The sequence below is a fragment of the Salmo salar genome, chromosome ssa01 (genome assembly GCF_905237065.1).
Source record: "Salmo salar chromosome ssa01, Ssal_v3.1, whole genome shotgun sequence".
NCBI classification, from domain to species: domain Eukaryota; kingdom Metazoa; phylum Chordata; class Actinopteri; order Salmoniformes; family Salmonidae; genus Salmo; species Salmo salar.
In genome coordinates this window covers 30,925,901-30,944,698 of record NC_059442.1, presented here as the reverse complement: position 1 = coordinate 30,944,698, position 18,798 = coordinate 30,925,901, and the positions used below count along the sequence as shown (strand labels likewise).

The 18,798-nt window shown below is 40.9% G+C and overlaps 1 protein-coding gene across 5 annotated transcripts; it reads right to left on the bottom strand.

The window, feature by feature from the left end:
- Positions 1-3,082: 3,082 nt before the first annotated feature.
- Positions 3,083-18,607, bottom strand: bag5 (BCL2 associated athanogene 5). 5 transcript variants are annotated; one of them, XM_014190445.2, is made up of 3 exons: positions 18,320-18,607; positions 5,968-6,810; positions 3,083-5,838 (listed from the first exon to the last, which is right to left on the bottom strand). In XM_014190445.2, exons 1-3 carry the CDS (start codon positions 18,340-18,342, stop codon positions 5,301-5,303), a joined length of 1,404 nt encoding a protein of 467 aa, XP_014045920.1. In that variant the 5' UTR covers positions 18,343-18,607; the 3' UTR covers positions 3,083-5,300. The 5 variants fall into 5 exon arrangements, with proteins under 5 accessions (XP_014045920.1, XP_014045932.1, XP_014045908.1 ...); XM_014190457.2 differs by lacking the exon at positions 18,320-18,607 and adding an exon at positions 16,050-16,388; XM_014190433.2 differs by lacking the exon at positions 18,320-18,607 and adding an exon at positions 13,024-14,174.
- Positions 18,608-18,798: the final 191 nt, after the last annotated feature.

Sequence of the window (18,798 nt, the reverse complement as noted above, 5' to 3'; positions counted from 1 at the left end):
AGTGGGGCCAAGCTCTCCAAGATCTAAATCAGGCGGTGTGGTAGGAAGGAAAATCATTAGACTCCAACCACCCAAGCCATAGACTATTCTTTCTGCTCCTGCAAAGCAAGCAGTATCGGTACCGGTGCAAGTCTGGCACCAACAGACTCCAGAAAAGCTTCTATCCCCAAGCAAAAATACCGGATAAATAGCTAACAAAATAGCTACACGGACTATCTGAGTTAACCTTTTATTTTGGCACTGTCTCTATGAGCACTCACAGGTTCCTACACACTCACACACACACTCACTCCATCACCTGTTCACTCACACATAATATACGCATACATTTATACTGACTCTACACACACGCACACCCACTCACATACAAGCTGCTGCTACTGTTTATCTTATACTCTGTTGCCTAGTCACCTTACCCCTATATATATCTACAGTACCTCCATCACTCCAGTATCCCTGCACATTGTAAATATGGTATTGGAACTGACCCTGTATATAGTATGCTTACTTACTTACTTATTGTTTTTGTTATATTTCTTCTTATTTCTAGTTTTTTTCATTGTTATTGATTATTGCATTGTGGGGTTTTGAGTTTGTAAGAAAGGCATTTCACTGTACTGGTGCATGTGACATTAACACTTGAAACTTGAATAGAAAAAGATGGGGAGAAGAAGAGCTGAAACATAAACAGTGATGAAGGGGGGAGGACAATGTGTTTATGTGTGGATGGTTATGTCATCCAGCAGGGTTTCTATTTTAGCCAGAGTAATGGTGCAGATGCAGAAGGGAAGAATGTTACGTAACTTGCATACAAAGAACCCACTGCTACGGGAGCACTGATCTGGGGGGGGATTGGGTGGGTGGGTGGAGGGAGGGAGGCAGGCAGGCAGGGGATTGATTTGACTAAGCATCATTGACAGGTTGTTGCACATAGCGTTACCGTGTAGCAGCACTGAACCATGTTGTGAGGAACCGAAACGCTTGGCATGTTTTCAAGTTAATGCGACACACTAATGCAGTCCTCATAGCGACACCAAGTTTAAACACGCTGCAGGGTGCAGTCCATATGTGTGAGTGGGCCTCGCCCTGATTAACAGCACACACACCCTCTCTCTGGACGTTGACATTGTCACTGGGTGTTTGCGTGGCCTGTTATCTGGCTCTCTCTAGTGGCCATAAGTAGGAACAATTGTGCCCTATGGGAGAAAGAAAAATAGAGACAAAAAATATCTTGGCACAGTACCTATAAAATGACCCAGTGTTTAAGTTGGCAGGCACTCTAAACTGATACTGTAATAATGCTATAGTGATACTGTACAGAGTTGCAGGTGATGGAGCGGAAGTGAGCCCGTGCTGAGACACTCTGTCGTGTGAAAGGTCATGACCCCACACATGGGGTTTACATTTGGATGTGTTCCGTGTGGCCAGTCGCCCTGTCCCTCCCACAGTTCTGCTTCTGAGCTAATGCTCTGAAAAGCCTTTATATGATGGACTTTTAATGTAGAACGCTGGGAGCTTTTCTGAAATCCACCAGTCAGCCTCTGTGTATGTGTGTGTGTTGAGGCCAAGGTCACTGACGTCTTTATGAAGTGTGGGCGTTGGGAGGAATCTCGGACTATGGTTGATTGGATACTTTGGGTTCAGGTAGAGGTCAAGGCTGGGCAACAGGCACTTTAGTGCCCCAAAACTCATACCAGTTAACAGTCTACACCTCAACTCAAGCTTCTTTACCCAATCAATCAATCAAATGTATTTATAAAGCCCTTCTTACATCAGCTGATGTCACAAAGTGCTTTACAGAAACCCAGCCTAAAACCCCAAACAGCAAGCAATGCATGTGTAGAAGCAATGCAGGTGTACCCTTAGTTCCTATCTGTCCTTATGCAAAGCTATACTATAAACTGATGGAATGTGACCATATACACTACCTTTCAAAAGTTTGGGGTTCAACAGTTAAAAGTTCAACAGTGAAGAGGCAACTCCGGGATGCTGACCTTCTAGGCAGAGTTGCAAAGAAAAAGCCATATCTCAGATTGGCCAATAAAAGATTAAGATGGGCAAAAGAACACCGACACTGGACAGAGGAAATCTGCCTAGAAGGCCAGAATCCCGGAATCGCCTCTTCACTGTTGACATTGACACCGGTGTTTTGCGGGTACTATTTAATGAAGCTGCCAGTTGAGGACTTGTGAGGCGTCCGTTTCTCAAACTAGACACTCTAATGTACTTGTCCTCTTGCTCAGTTGTGCACCGGGGCCTCCCACTCCTCTTTCTATTCTGGTTAGAGCCAGTTTGTGCTGTTTTGTGAAGGGAGTAGTACACATCGTTGTATAAAATGGAATAGCCTTCATTTCTCAGAACAAGAATAGACTGACGAGTTTCAGAAGACAGTTCCTTTGTTTCTGGCCATTTTGAGCCTGTAATCGAACCCACAAATGCTGATGCTCCAGATACTCAACTAGTCTAAAGGCGGACAGTTTTATCACTTCTTTAATCAGAACAACAGTTTTCAGTTGTGCTAACATAATTGCAAAATGGTTTTCTAATGATCAATTAGCCTTTTAAAATGATAAACTTGGATTAGCTAACACAATGTGCCATTGGAACACAGGAGTGATGGTTGCTGATAATGGGCCTCTGTACGCCTATGTAGATATTCCATCAGCCGTTTCCAGCTACATACAGTCATTTACAACATTAACAATGTCTACACTGTATTTCTGATCAATTTGATGTTATTTTAAATGGACAAAAAAAAAAACCATTTGGGGTCACATTTCTAAGTGACCCCAAACTTTGGAACGGTAGTGTATGTACATACATAAATGGGTGATACATTGGGCTTCATTTGGGTGGCCTTTCAAATCTGTAGCAGACAAAAAGTACATTGGCAGTACAAATCTAGCTAGATATACTACTCCCAATGGAAAGTCTTTAAATATAGTATTGATATTTTGAAGGTTAACAAATTGTAGTTGTTTTTATACATGGAGTTTTGTAACCTGTCTACTCATATGATAGTGTTGTCATGGGAATGGCAAAACCAGGAATAAAAAAATAAAAAGGTCTTTACACAACTAGATCCGGAACACACCTTTTTTATTTTGGAGTCGGAATAAAAAGTCTAACAAACCTATTATTGAAGCATTCACACATCATTTAAACCTCAGTGTGCGTTTGTACACGTGCATCTTGTATGAGAAACACAGCAAAGCCTGTCACAATCCACTTAGTCAAAGGCGACTGGAGAAACAGATCGTCAAATTAAAACATTTAATACTGTACCCCACAGACACATTCCTGCCATTTGCAAAGTAAGCAAACCAAAAGGTCCACCACAGAGTAAGGAACATAAAAAGTTTCCTTAAAATAAATCAGCTTTGGTACTTGGAAAAATAAAACAAACTTATAACATTCTTCACTGACAAAATGATACATTCTACCCCTAAAATGTTCAATGCATTTTCAAACACGGGATGCAACTGATGCATACATAGTTCAGATAGAACACCTTGCATTGCTTTCAGATAAGAGGTTTGTTCTATTTTTGCAAGGTTGTGTGCAACTGTGCGTTGATAATCACACCTACTGGTACGTGAGCAGATCAAGAGGAGAATTATAACAGTAGCTAGTGTTAGCCTCTGATCTGGCAGGGTTGGTTAATTTGAGACAGCATTAGGTTTGCTGTGTGAACAAACACCCATTACATGAAGGCCACACTGAACACTGTCTAATCGAATCATTATCTCACTTATGAGTCAGACATCCCATGACCGTGTAGCTGGATTTCACTGTTTTTGTGCCATATGTTCTTCAACAGCAGCAGGGGAAGGGTTGAATAACCCCTGTCGTGTTGAGAGTCTGGGAGTTCTGTGGGAGTTAACTGAGGACTGTTTATGCTCTGTTAGTACTTAGGGCTATCTACCAGGCATGCAGGGGTCCATTTATTAACAGCTGAGGTATAATGCTGAAAATGTGTAAAAAGTGCAAATTTCTCACGGTGACAATTTCCTAGGTGCTCCTCAGTCACCCATTTAGTGCTTTTTCTTGTCTTTGTGCATTCAGGATTCTTTTGTAAAAGGTAGCAGCCAGTCCCTCCCTAGCTTGTGTGTGGAGTATGGTGGGGGCTGCTTTGTTTGGGATAAAAACACCAGAAGGGGGGTGAAAGGAAAGACACAGATTTTTTTTACTAATAGCTTCCTACCTCTGCTGAAGCGGTTTTAGACTGCCCTGTCCACTGTGATCACTGTCAACAGCTATAATAATAGTAACGTAAAATCAGTGACCCTCACCAGGGCTCCCAGACACACTCCTCTGACAATAGAAAAGTCACAGACAAAAACAAAACCACCTCCACACTGTTTTTCCCCTTCACTAAATTCAATGCAGACAGGATATAGCCTCACAAACACACAAGTCACAATCAACATTTAGCTACAAATTACAGACAAACATAGTAATTTATCATGTCTACAAATATTCAGTCTTTACAACTAGGCCTTTAACTAACCCTCCAAGTTGACAAAGGATCTCACAGGCCGTTTAACTTCACTGAGTTCCATGCCCATCTTCATTATTGTAGGACAGTGGGTAAAGCCATGAATAAGCTCTCCTTTTCATTTGTCATCTGAACAGTTGCCAGAGACTGGTGTGTCCAGCCATGGTTAGGGGAGTTTGCCTCAGAAGTGTTGATTAAAGGAAGAAAGGGAGCAGAGGAGAAGCAAAATGAACAGGTGAAGATCTTGTCTCACAGTGCTGATGTACACTCTCTGTTCATCTCGGTAAAGAAGTATTTTGAGACATCACAGACATCGTTTGGGTTAATTTACAACTGACCTCCAAAGTAGTCAAGCAAAACATGGATACCATTGAGATGTAATTACTCTAGTCCCACTCCTGCTTTTGAAAAACAGATGACGTGATTGGATCTTAACTACTCTGACCACCACCATAACAGGCTTCAGTGCTTTTGGCCGCAGGCTTTACAACCACACAACAACACTGATCAAAACTCATACACATACAGTAGATTTCAAAAAGATGCTCAATAAACTTTCAAAAGCACGTCATAACACTTTTCTCCAAATTGTATTTCACAAAAATGTTCTTGGGTTGGTTTTTTTACCCACAGGCCAGTGACAATGACAACAAAGAGACCAAAAGCGCTGCTGCAGTGAATTCTGGGATTTAGTCAAAATGTACAGACCCCAACTCTTAGAGTGATGATACACCAGTGTATATATACAATTTAATAGGTCGGCGGACGCATACTTCAGCTATGTATAGTCTTTTCCAGTGGATTAGTATTCCCACTCGTCTGTCTTCATGTCCAGATAGCTGAGGATGTTCTGGGCAAACTTGACTGCCTGCTTGCGGGCCACTTTGGTCATCTCATCACCCTGTGGGTCAACTGCATCCAGGGCCAGCAGCTGTTTAGTTAGAAGCTCCTCAAGCAATATGTAGCTCTTGTCGGCCCGCTTGCCGTTGAAGCAGAGTACCTGGGCCTGGAGGTCTGACAGGCTGCCCAGGACCATCCACACAGCCCTGTGTTGTGGGGGCTCGTTGGAGCCGGGCTGGCGGCAGATCAGGGCCTCACGGAGGTCCAGGAAGGTGATGACAGCCTGGACCTCTAGCACAGCGCGTCGGCGGGCCTCACGGATACAGGGGTTACGGGCCGTGTCCACCTGGTCCAGGTGTGTGAGGAGACTCTGGAGCTCAGGCTTGGGCCTGAAGAGGTCGCCCACCCCACAGTGTCGCAGGACCTCCCCGCGCAGCTGGCCCACCCGACCCCGCACCGCCTCAATCTGACGGATTGAGTCATTCTGCGCCAAGTCATACCTGAAAAAAGAAAAAGATGTATACAACATCACATTTCTGAGCCAAGATCTACCTGAAAGCATGTATACACACATGCATACTGTATTTCCTTTCTGTACTATTATTTGTAATTGTAGTAAAGCTGTGTACCTGCGGGTGTCGTCTCCCTCTCCCTCCAGGTCCAGGTGTTTGAGCAGGCCGTTGATCTCCTCCACCACCTGTTTGCGGTAGTTCCGGACCGCTGCGTTCCCCGACACATCCAGGGCGTCCAGCTCCACCAGGAGCTCAGTGAGCACGCGGGACAGGTGGGCACAGCTATCCCTCCCACTCAGCCCCATCAGCAGTGCCACCAGCTGGCTGCGCGCCCCACTCACCTGCACCATCACCTGGTTGATCCTCTGCACGGCCACGTGCGTGTCTTCTGACAGGGGGAGGGTCTGCTGGCGCGTGCGCCCCTCGATCACGTCCTGCACGGCACACAGTCGTGTCAGGGCCCGATAGCGAGCCTTACGGAGGGGTACACTTCCTCCTGTCTTCACCTGGGTAAGCCTCAGTATCAGCTCCTGCACGGCATCCACCAGCTCATCACTGATCTCTGCTGTGCCCCCGGCCCGCTGCGGTTCCACCACCCCCTGCTCCACCAGCCTCTGGGCCTCCCGGCTCAGCTCCTCGATGGCCAGGCGGGACGGGTGGGTGGCGTTCTCCTCAAGGTAGCGCAGCAGCCCCTCCACCTCCTGGGCTGCTCTCTTGCGTGCCCCCTGTAGGTCTGCCCTGCCCTCCGTGTCCACCTGGTCCACCTCCAGGAGCAGCCGGGTCAGCTCGCGCTCCAGCCGTCGATACTCCCGCTCGTTCTTCAACCCACTGAAGGTGCACACCTGAGGGCCCAGAGACTGGACCTCCCGCTGGACCTCATAGAGTCGTATCATGGCTGGGTGCTGCTGCTGGCTGCCATGGTCCATCCTCTTTCCACCATCAAAGGGCTTTCCAAACAAGCTGCAAAACAGGCACAGCACAAATGCAATAACAAAAGTTCACAACTAAACACATTCATAGGCAAAATCTACACTCTCTAAAATGTCATATTTTTTCAATCAGTTGTTCAACTTTAAAATAGGAAAATGTGAAGAAAAAAATAAGCTTATCAGTATGAGGCTTGTCCAATTCCGTATGTTAGGCCAGGTGTTCTTGTTTCCATTATGTAATGTTGACCTAAGCTGCCTGCGGTTTTCCAAGCTCCACCCAAAATAAAAACAAGCGTGAACAAGACGCTTTTGTACCCTGTTCTTACCTCAAAGAACAAATAGTTACTGGAGGTTTAAATGAACTTGATGCACTTGATCAAAGTACAATACCAATTTGTTAGTGTGACCGTTTAACCAACAAGAATTATGCAGGCATGTCCTAAAAACAGGCAATAAATTAATTAAAACATTCAATTATAACACTAGCATGACAATCATTAAACTCCTTACTGAAAGTAGGCTACAGCTCCAGACACAGTGTTGGCTAGTATTTCAGTTTATGTCCAAGGCTGTCTAATGAACGCCACTGAACTACATCTGATTACTGCAGCGACAACAATGCCGTTTTACTCCCCAGGTCTGAAATAACCATAATTGAGTTACATTCTTTAGGGAACGTCTGAGCGGACTGAAAATGACACCCAACAGAACTAATTCCTCTCACTCAAAGATGACTGTTTCCTTAATTGTATAAAATAGTCAACAACACTACTTACAAAAACTCCAGAGGGAAAACTCAATGAATAAGATCAAGCTGGCTCAGAAGAACACACCAGTAGCCTAAATTCTGCACCATCGGCATCCAGACACCGCAGATTGAGAGGCTCTCAAAATATTGTATTTGCAGGCGGTTCCTCTGCTGCTATTTAAGTGATGTGTCTGTAATGTCACAATAGACAGGTCATTCTTCTCATTCTTAAAGAGACAGTGTATCACTGTTGTTCACCATATGAGGGATTTTTCCAAACGGGGATTATGGTGAGAGAGCGCCGATTTGGCAGTCATTATGGGATTACTAGGGTCCATTTAAACCATATTTAGACAGTCCCGAGGAAAACATGTCTATTGGTTACATTGCAATACCACTCAGATAATAAACCCAAATGAAAAGCCTCAAATAATGTCAGTGTTACATAGGTTTTGACTATAGTCTATATGTAGTATTGTCTAAGAAGAGTAGAGGTCGACCGATTAATCAGAGTGGCCGATTAATTAGGGCCGATTTCAAGTTTTCATAACAATCGGAAATCGGTATTTTTGGACGCCAATTTGGACAATTTTTTATTTTGTAGTAAAACATTTTATTTTTTATTTTTTTTTAGACCTTTATTTAACTAGGCAAGTCAGTTAAGAACACATTCTTATTTTCAATGACGGCCTAGGAACGGTGGGTTAACTGCCTTGTTCAGGGGCAGAACGACAGATTTTTACCTTGTCAGCTCAGGGATTCAAACTTGCAACCTTACGGTTAACTAGTCCAACACTCTAACCACCTGCTTTACATTGCACTCCACGAGGTTACGCGAATGCAGTAAGAAGCTAAGGTAAGTTGCTAGCTAGCATTAAAGTTATTTTATAAAAAACAATCAATCAATCATAATCACTAGTTAACTACACATGGTTGATGATATTACTAGTTTATCTAGCCTGTCCTGCGTTGCATATAATCGCTTAGGTACACGTTGCTCCAACCATAAACATCAATGCCTTTCTTAAAATCAATACACAAGTATATATTTTTAAACCTGCATATTTAGTTAATATTGCCTGCTAACATGAATTTCTTTAAACTAGGGAAAATGTGTCACTTCTCTTGCAAACAGAGTCAGGGTATATGCAGCAGTTTGGGCCGCCTGGCTCGTTGCGAACTGTGAAGACACTTTCTTCCTAACAAAGACAGCCGACTTCACCAAACTGGGATGATTTAACAAAAGCGCATTTGCGAAAAAAGCACAATCGTTGCACGACTGTACCTAACCATAAACATCAATGCCTTTCTTAAAATCAATACACAGAAGTATATATTTTTAAACCTGCATATTTAGCTAAAAGAAATCCAGGTTAGCAGGCAATATTAACCAGGTGAAATTGTGTCATTTTGCGTTCATTGCACGCAGTCAGGGTATATGCAACAGTTTGGGCCGCCTGGCTCGTTGCGAACTAATTTGCCAGAATTGTACGTAATTATGACATAACACTGAAGGTTGTGCAATGTAACAGGAATGACGTTTTGTTTGAGATGATAGTTTCCGGATTCGGCCATATTAATGACCTAAGGCTCGTGTTTCTGTGTGTTATTATGTTATAATTAAGTCTATGATTTGATAGAGCAGTCTGACTGAACGATGGTAGGCACCAGCAGGCTCGTAAGCATTCATTCAAAATAGCACTTTTGTGCGTTTTGCCAGCAGCCCTTCGCAATGCATTGAGCTGTTTATGACTTCAAGCCTGTCAACTCCCAAGATTAGGCTGGTGTAACCGATGTGAAATGGCTAGCTAGTTGGCCGGGTGCGCGTTAATAGCGTTTCAAACGTCACTCGCTCTGACACTTGGAGTAGTTTTTTCCCTTCCTCTACATGGGTAACGATGCTTCGAGGGTGGCTGTTGTCGATGTGTTCCTGGTTCGAGTCCAGGTAGGAGCGAGGAGAGGGACAGAAGCTATATTGCTACACTGGCAATAATAAAGTGCCTATAAGAACATCCAATAGTCAAAGGTATATGGAATACAAATCGTATAGAGAAATAGTCCAATAATAACTACAACCTAAAACATCTTACCTGGGAATATTGAAGACTCATGTTAAAAGGAACCACCAGCTTTCATATGTTCTCATGGTTTGAGCAAGGAACTTAAACGTTAGCTTTTTTACATGGCACATATTGCACTTTTACTTTCTTCTCCAACACTTTGTTTTTGCATTATTTAAACCAAATTGAACATGTTTCATTATTTATTTGAGGCTAAATTGATTTTATTGATGTATTATATTAAGTTAAAATAAGTGTTCATTCAGTATTGTTGTAATTGTCATTATTACAAATAAATAAATCCCCCCCAAAAATATATATATATTATTTTTTTTATTTAAATCGGCCGACTAATCGGTATCGGATTTTTTGGGGTCCTCCAATAATCGGTATCGGCGTTGAAAAATCATAAATCGGTCAACCTCTAAAGGAGAGCCATTGGAAAAAGTCAGTTGAGACAATATAGGCCTAGGGCTTATAGTATTCTCCTACACGCCACACGATTGTTCTGAAATCTATTTTGTTGCTAGTAACAGATAAGATTAGCATTCAAATTGGCCATTTTAATTTATAGGATTTGTATTATATTCAATAAATATAGGAACTAACATTTGATTTGGACCAAACCTTTTTTTTCTAACGTTGAGTAAGACATTAGGAATCCAAAGAAATTGTCCAAAGCCTCCCACGAACCCCCACACCAATCCCAACCCAACAATGACTATACAGTATCATTTCTCTGTGTTTGACAAGTAGTATGGAGCTGCAGCTTGGAGTATTGTTTCTTCAGCCGATGTAATGTATTCTCAGTGAATTTGTTTTTGTTTGTTTTTCCCTGTTCAATTAGTCATTGATGTTGTTAGGTTTATGTCCCATCCCACATCCTGATAATACCAGGTTCTGACCACTAAATGGTGCTGTTCCTGCTATTAAGTGATTTTTTTTAAGAACCCCTCAATGTTTAAGGGATAGTTCACCCAAATGACATATTGGTTTCCTTACCATGTAAGCAGTCTATGGACAATGTCTGACAGCAACCCATTATTTTGTTTTGTTTACCTGGCCACTGTTTCAAATGCTAACTTTTTTGCATTTGTGGCAAACATGAAGCGTGAAAATGCTAATATAGGTACCATTGACTTGAATTGGATTTGTGGCACAAATGCTTAAAAGTTAGCATTTGAAACAGTGGCCAACAAAACCAAAGCATGGGTTGATGTCATACCTTATCAATTCATGGGTTGCATGTTTTGTCAAAATATTGTTTTGAACATTCGTTTTGGACTGATAGCCGACTGAGCATTCTACTCAATGCATCGTCAATGAGTGCTGATGAAGATTTAATCAAAAGTGCATTAGTGGCTTGGAAATACAATGAAATTCAAAAGGAGGCAAATAATTAGTCGGAAAACCTTTTGTCATCATTTTGAGGTCAACATATTGACTTTAGATGCAGTAGAACATTAGCTAGCTAAGATTGAGGGGAGGCCACTGGATTTTAGCCGGCTAAAGTTAGCATTGTTAGCTATGTTTGACAAACTTTAATAGCTAATGACAACATTACCATCTGTCTAAAGTAAATTTGGCGACATGATAATGCTGATGAAGTTATTTCCTACTAAATATGACTACTTTTGCAATGCCATTGTATTTCCAGGCACTATAGTGTAATTTAGATTAAACCGTTAGCCTCCATCCAGAATGACTGGGCTGATCACCACTTTCTTACACATTGTTAGAAAAAAAAGTTTGGTCAAAATAAGATGTTAGGTACTATATTTACTGAATACTGTATGAATCCTATAAATTAAAATGGTCATTTTGGGTGCAATTATAGCTTCTTTTTCTTTTTTTTTAATCAGAGATCAAATTACATTTCTACAAAATAATGTTGTAGGAATCTTATCTGTTTAACTACAGAAACGATTTGAGAATAATGTGAGATGGTGGGTGTCATGGCTTGCTGAATTGAAATGGTTTGACACAGAAAGGACAACAGGTATTTCTGAGGGCTAAACGAGAAATGAAAGACAAAATGATTTCATTTTTCCAGAACAGGCCTCAGGAGAGAGACAGGCACTAGGCTACTTGTTGTCTTTTGAATGAATATAACCAGACACAGTAGTATGAAAGACCATCACAAATAATACTGTGCTGCTATTGTACTACCTAAAAGCATGGTGACAACCATGGGCCGAATCCACACAAATCGACAACTAGATGAGTTAATGTAACTCTACATGAGTTGCATTGAATAAAACAGCATACATTTCATTTTGCTGTCAGTTTAGGATGAGTAATAAATTAAACCCGAAAGGCTAGTCAAACCTCCCAGATATGTAACCTCACTCTGTATGCCAGAGAGAGGTAGCCTATCAGGAAGGGACAAACATTGTTATGACCACATTCTGAGTCTCTGGAAAGGTCTCCAAACCAGGATGCCACCGGCAAATGCCCCTTTTCTGGCCACAATGGGGCACGGCTTAGGCTACCTGTGAGGCCAACAGTTTACAAATCAAAAATTGCCCGACACAGAACTAGATATGAGCAAACAGATCAAACTTGAAGTCTTCTGTGGGCTGCCAACATGGCTAATATGTCTACATATCTTAGACCCAGGTCATCAATACATTCATACCTGTCGTCTAGAATTGAGCTGTGTAAGGCAGGGATCAACTAAATTCAGCTGCGGGACAATTTTTGGGGGAGCGGATGGTCAGGTGGCCGGAACATAATTACAAATAATTTGTAGACTTCAAATTGACCGCAGGAAGCTCAAACAGATATAACATTTGATTAAAACAATCGTTTCAAACCTTACTTACGTTTGTATACGATCTCATCCATTTCTCTATTATGCGTGGTAAAACTTTCCTAAATGTAAGTAACTTTGAGCTGATTTGCTGGTGTTTTTAGTATTTTATGTCCAACAATGGAACAAAATGAAAAGAATTTGGCTCAGAAAACTTGGGGGGGGGGGGCAAATAAAATCACCAGTTGGGGAACCCCGGTGTAAGGTGATGCTCCGTGAGGCTTATTGTCTGAGAGACCCATTCTCCAATACGAGTTCTAGAACAGTCCCTCTTCAAACGCAGCAAACCAGTGAGCAAATACTTTGCATTGCATGCCTATCTACAGTAACGTTACTACATGCCTACTACAGAGGGCTTTAAGCATTATGTAATCGTAAGCAGCCGATCTAATAATTTACTTACCGACGAAAGGAGATAGAAATAGCAGTGAACACAACAACAGTGACACCGCAAAGAATGCATGCACCAACTCACATACCGCCACATAGGCTTGCAGTGCTGCCTCTGGCCTATCTCTCAGACAAAACGTATTTTCAAAACTGTCAGTTGCTAGGTTTCTGTTTCAATGTAACAGACGCCAGCAATGTCTCACCACCTTCCCAGCTGCGCATGAAATGTCTCACCTTTTCAAAGCGCCAAAGACATTCGCGCACATTTCTAAAGATGTCCGTTTCCATCAGCTAGCCAACAATGATCATAATCGATGTTGTGTCATCCAAATACGTATCCTTTCTCTTTATGTAGGTATGTAACGATTATTTGTTTTCAATGGCTGATTCTCCTCGGTACAGTCCAACAGCACTATGCACTGCGGTGTTGCCCCTCCCACGCATCAATTCAGAGGGTTTGTTCACGCGCGTCATAAACTAGTCTTCAATGGACTGTACAAAGGGATCGTATACAGAGTTGCGCAGGAGTTTGATGTTATATTTCCTATTAAAAACAATTTGAAATGTATTGTATTTACATGGGATATCAAGCACTTGGCATCTCTGGCAGAAACGTGAGACCAACTAAGGTGCTGATGGAATACCACAATGACATAGATCAAATTTTTCTAAATATTTTATGCCAACTTCCATATCCATACAGGATTCAAGAGGTAAAACTGCCTGTACACAAAATGGATTAGTTACGGCCCAGGGGCTTAAATTCAGGAGAATATATTGCAGGACATTCAGACAGAAGTGTATAGCCTAGAACAGACTACAAGAATTGAGCAATGGTCGGCCAAGACATATAGATTCGGAAAATTTGACCATGATTCATAACCACCTACTGGCAACGGTGTAGAACACATCATGGGGACTGTGGAGGATGGTTGACCACTGAATGACCGATGGTCAGTCTTGGGCCCCCTACATATGGTGTGTAATGCAGAATATGACAGGTAATTGTGTCCGTTCATATTTAGCCTGTATCTGCAACATTTGAACCTGAATAGGTCCCAGGTATCTTCTCTGTTTGCTGCCTACTGAATATGAGATAGTGTGACCCTGAATAAAACCTTGGCCAATGGCCATATTTGTAAGCACTATGACCAGTGGTTTAGTGGAGGGTAAATGCAGCACAATCAGCGTTAATCCACCCATTGTTTTACCATTGCATCACTAACTGTGACCTAGGAGCATACAGAGAAGGAATTGCAAGTTGCATCAAAATAGCCCGGAAGTAAAGATACACTGGGAGCCAAATTTGAAATGGAGCAGGGTGGGACAAAATTGCATTAAAACACAATTTAAATGTACACTGAATAAAAATATAAATGCAACATGTAAAGTGTTTCATGAGCTGAAATAAAAAGAGACATGTCACCCATTGAGCATGTTTGGGATACTCTGGATCGATGTGTACGACAGCGTGTTCCAGTTCCCGCCATTATCCAGCAACTTTGAACAGCCATTGAGTGGGCCAACATTCCACAGGCCACAATCAACAGCCTGATCAACTCTATGCGAAGGAGATGTGTCATACTGCATGAGGCAAATGACGGTTACACCAGATACTGACTGGTTTTCTGATCCACGCCCCTAATTTTTTTTAAAGGTACCTGTGACCAACAGATGCATATCTGTATTCCCAGTCATGTGAAATCCATAGATTAGGGCCTAATTAATTTATTTCAATTGACTGATTTCCTTATATGAACTGTAAATCAGTAAAATCTTTGAAATTGTTGCGGTTATATTTTTGTTCAATATATTTTCGGAAGGGCTGTGGTCACTATTCAATTAAAGGTGCAATATGCAGAAATTGCTCTGCCATTTCCTGGTTGCAAAAATTCAAATAGTTCGCCTAAGTTCAGTTTGTGACAAAACAAGCAATGTATAGTGTAGTGAATCATTGTACCATCTAAACAGCTGTGAAATATATTTTCAATAACCCAAAATATTGTATTTTCAGCTTTTTAAAGTTGGTGTACAAAAGTAAAAGAAGCAAAAACTATACTTAAGAATGGGAAGCATAGAAATATGGTACATATAATAGATCTAACACTTCCTATACATGCTTTCAATGAGAATTACAGATCTAAAACTCACATTTCTATGTGAATTTGGTCAGTCCCCCAAAAAGGTACATATTGCAGCTTTAATATATCTTATGGTAGTGGAGCTATTTTATAGTTTTTCCACAGGTCAATTATTTTCCCTTTACGTATTATAGCAACCCTATATTGTTGGCAGCCCTGGTGTGAAGGAGCGAAATGGCAGAGCAGACCGTCATATGAGCCTAAAAACATTGATATGCAACTTGGAATTAACATCTAAGAGGCCCAGTGCTTCTATAGTAAAAAGAAACTCACATCTGTGCCATTTGCGAACGATGTTGTTAGGCTACATTGTATTGTATTAAGAAGACCACAATGGAAATACTTTTCTAAACTTTGTTGTGTTATCCTGAATGATTTTTAAATGTATTGGATCAACATGTGTGGTTATATATATATATATATATATATATATATATATATTTTTTTTTTAATTGTCAAATAAATCATATTATTCTTTCCTTTTCAGAGAGTACAAGTGATACATTGTATAATTTCGCTTGACCGTGAGAACCACGAGTTCTTTCAAGTTTCGCAATGTATGTTCTGGAGGTTTGCATAAAAATAAAGTTAATAGGCTATTACATGTCACTGGAGTTGCCTATAGGCTTACTATTTCATTTTTTCACGACATCTAAACTGATTGAAAGAACACACTATAAGCCCGCCACATGATCTCCAGGACAGACAAGCCACTCCACCGCTGCTTTGATTAACATATGTGGGATATGATGGGTATAGGGTCTTCTCTATTCGCTACAAAAAATTGTAAAGGAATAATGTTAGGAAACAAGAAGTTCAACCTACAGCGGTCAACTGATTTGGCATAAATAGAAGCAAGCACCAACAGCTTGATAAAAAGTGTAAAAAACATATGTGAAAGCTTAATTATAATATTAGGGAAATAGGTCCATGGTAAAAACCAGAGAATAGAATACAATTGGATGAAATAGAACAAATATCTGTTGAGATGCAGCCACGTGGATCGCGGTTTCTAAAATCAATATGGGCAGCGCCCTGTGCTGAAAGTTGAGTAGGCAAATTTACTAACAAGAGGGCTTTGTTGGACCACTATTTAAAAAAAGAAGGAGTTAGGCTTACCTGTGTAAGGGGAATTTTAGTCAAACCTCTTTAATGCTTGTATAATGAATGATCTTTTTAAGGCTGTATAGCTTCTTGCATTTCAAAATGGGGAACCGTTGATCTACTTCAGAGAAACTGTCTAGAGTGATTTCCTGTTGTTTTGACTCACTAGACTAGAACTAGCTGTTGCCACAGAACGAGACGACCAATTCACATCTGTACCTTTTACCCTAGTTTCGTCTCGTTCTCCACACACGTACACATACCAAGATAACGTGTTTTGTATATGCTTATATAAGAGTTTATCTTTATAAGGCTTCACTCGTGTCATCGAACTCTTGGCGGTACACATCAGAGTGCATAACTGACCAGCTTCATTATTGCAATTCTTATTAATAAAGATTGCTTGTTTGAAGAAATAACAAAGTCTCTCTAACTTGGTTAGAATTTTCCACCACACCTGTTTGACAGACGCAATTATGTTATCCATATATTTGTCACTATAGCTATTTCCTCCAATACTGTCACAATGCACTCCTTAAATAGGCCTACCTGCTTTCTGCGTCAGACTTTGGCCTCATGTCTGGGGTGGAAAATCAACTTCTGAAAGTACCATGCTTAGATTCATAATGACATCTCAGATTGAATTCTTTGCAAACAGCAACAGTTTCGTTGCAAACAAGACACACTGGTTTGGCATTGGAGAAATACATTTATGATTAACATATTTTAATAGAGTAGGTAAAGGCCTATTAATAGAGACATTAGTGAATTAACCACTGTAATCAGATCGAAATTATCACATTGTCATTTAATTGATTATCCCACTAACCACGTGTTAAATGTGCAGTGTGGGGATATGAATTGGGCAGATAGTAGGCTATATGTTCTGGCCCGCCGATTAGCTACAAGCTCAGGAACAAATTGGCTAGAGGCCAACCCCAATTGTATATTGTAAATTCAATCACCCCCTTCACTATCATCTTCATTCAGATCATAAAAAAATGTGTGGATATTGGCTAGTGCTAAAGTTGAAGAACCCGTGTTGTCTCTGTGAAATGAAATTGTTGTTGCCAGTGCACTCTGAAGAAGAAACAACGATACAATGTCGCCTAACAACATCGCTCGCAAATGGCACCAATGTGAGATTTGTTTCACTATAGAAGCACTGGTGCTATTAAATTTAATTCCAGGTTGCATATAAAAATATTGAAGTGCATATTGGATGGGCTGCTCTGCCCATAACAGTCACTCCAAGAATACGGTTGCTAAAAGATTGAAATGGGAAAATAATGTAGGCCTACCTGTGAAAAAACTATGAAATAACTCCCCAATTCAGTCTTATGCAGACTATATATTTAATGTATTACATGAATGGTGACCACAGTTCTTCCGAAAATACATTTAAATAGTTTTTTTAATGCGATTTTTCCACCCTGCTCCATGTATACAATGTATTGTATTTCAAATTTGGCTCCCAGTGTGGCTCGTTCCGGGGGTATTTTGACTCATCTGACATTTCCCTCTCTGTATGTTCCTAGACTGTTACCTTCTAGCTCCCATCTCAAATGAGCATCATCTACAGGCCTATTAGACCTCCATCTGAGTCATCTTTGAGTCTTTAGAACTTCAAAATAACTGGACAGGTAAAAGTAATCTGGTAGAGCCAGATTACATGTCAGTTCACATGTCCAATCATGTGTCATCAGTCAGTTATTACTGAGGAAGGAAATGTGCACTTTAAAGGAATTCTAATGGAGCCTTTGGACTTGTCCAATAAGAAAACAGATTTGGCAATGTTGTGCACTACTGGAACACAACCCATGAGTGGACATGTGAAGGCACCGGCTCCACCAGATTACTTTTACCTGTCCAGTTATTTTGAAGTTCTAATCAGTGATGGAAGGGGGAAGGAAAGCTGTAGCTAGCTACATTTTGTAGAATTTTAACGGGGCTCCCTATGTTGGAGGACAATGATCCTCTTTGGAACAAGTGCACCACTGGTAAACAAAGGACGCCCAGTCACCTCACCTGTCCCTTGACAGCAATTTTGCTCCCTGAGAACATCAAATGTCAACCAAAGTGCAATAAATCAACACATATGAATGAAAACACTACTGTGGCGTAATTGTTTTGTCTTTTAGGTACAAGCTAAATGTAGGCTAGCTACCTACGCTGTATTAGATATCTGAACGGTGCTAGCTAAATAAACAAAGTTGAAATAATAGAGATAACTACTATTATAAACTGTCAGGAATATATGATAAGCTACATGTCCTCATGCTTACCTGCATAACCAACGTACAGCCATAATAGGGAAAAGATCGATATAATGCTAAACATTACCACGCACAACCACAATCTGAGATTTAGCTACTAGCTAGCTGTCTACTACTAGCTTTTTTTCAGGACGAATGCGATCACGGCTAGATGGTATACGGTTTATGTCAAATTGCTATATAAAGTTGAAAAATGTAGCATTTTAGTTAACCCAAATCCCTTTCCTAACCTTAACCTATATCTCCTAAACTGCTACATTAATTCTCATAACCTGTTACGAAAAGTACATTCTGGGCAATTCTGACAAACTGTATCCCATCTAGTCGATACCGTGGAAATACGAAGAATGACAGGCTGGCCAAAATAGATATATGAAAGCCGTTTTGGGCGTTAAATTAAATACACATGTGGACAATGCTAATAAGTTATACTCGCGCTTCCGCAGACAAATGGTTATGTTAAATAATTTGACTAAGTAAACAGCAAG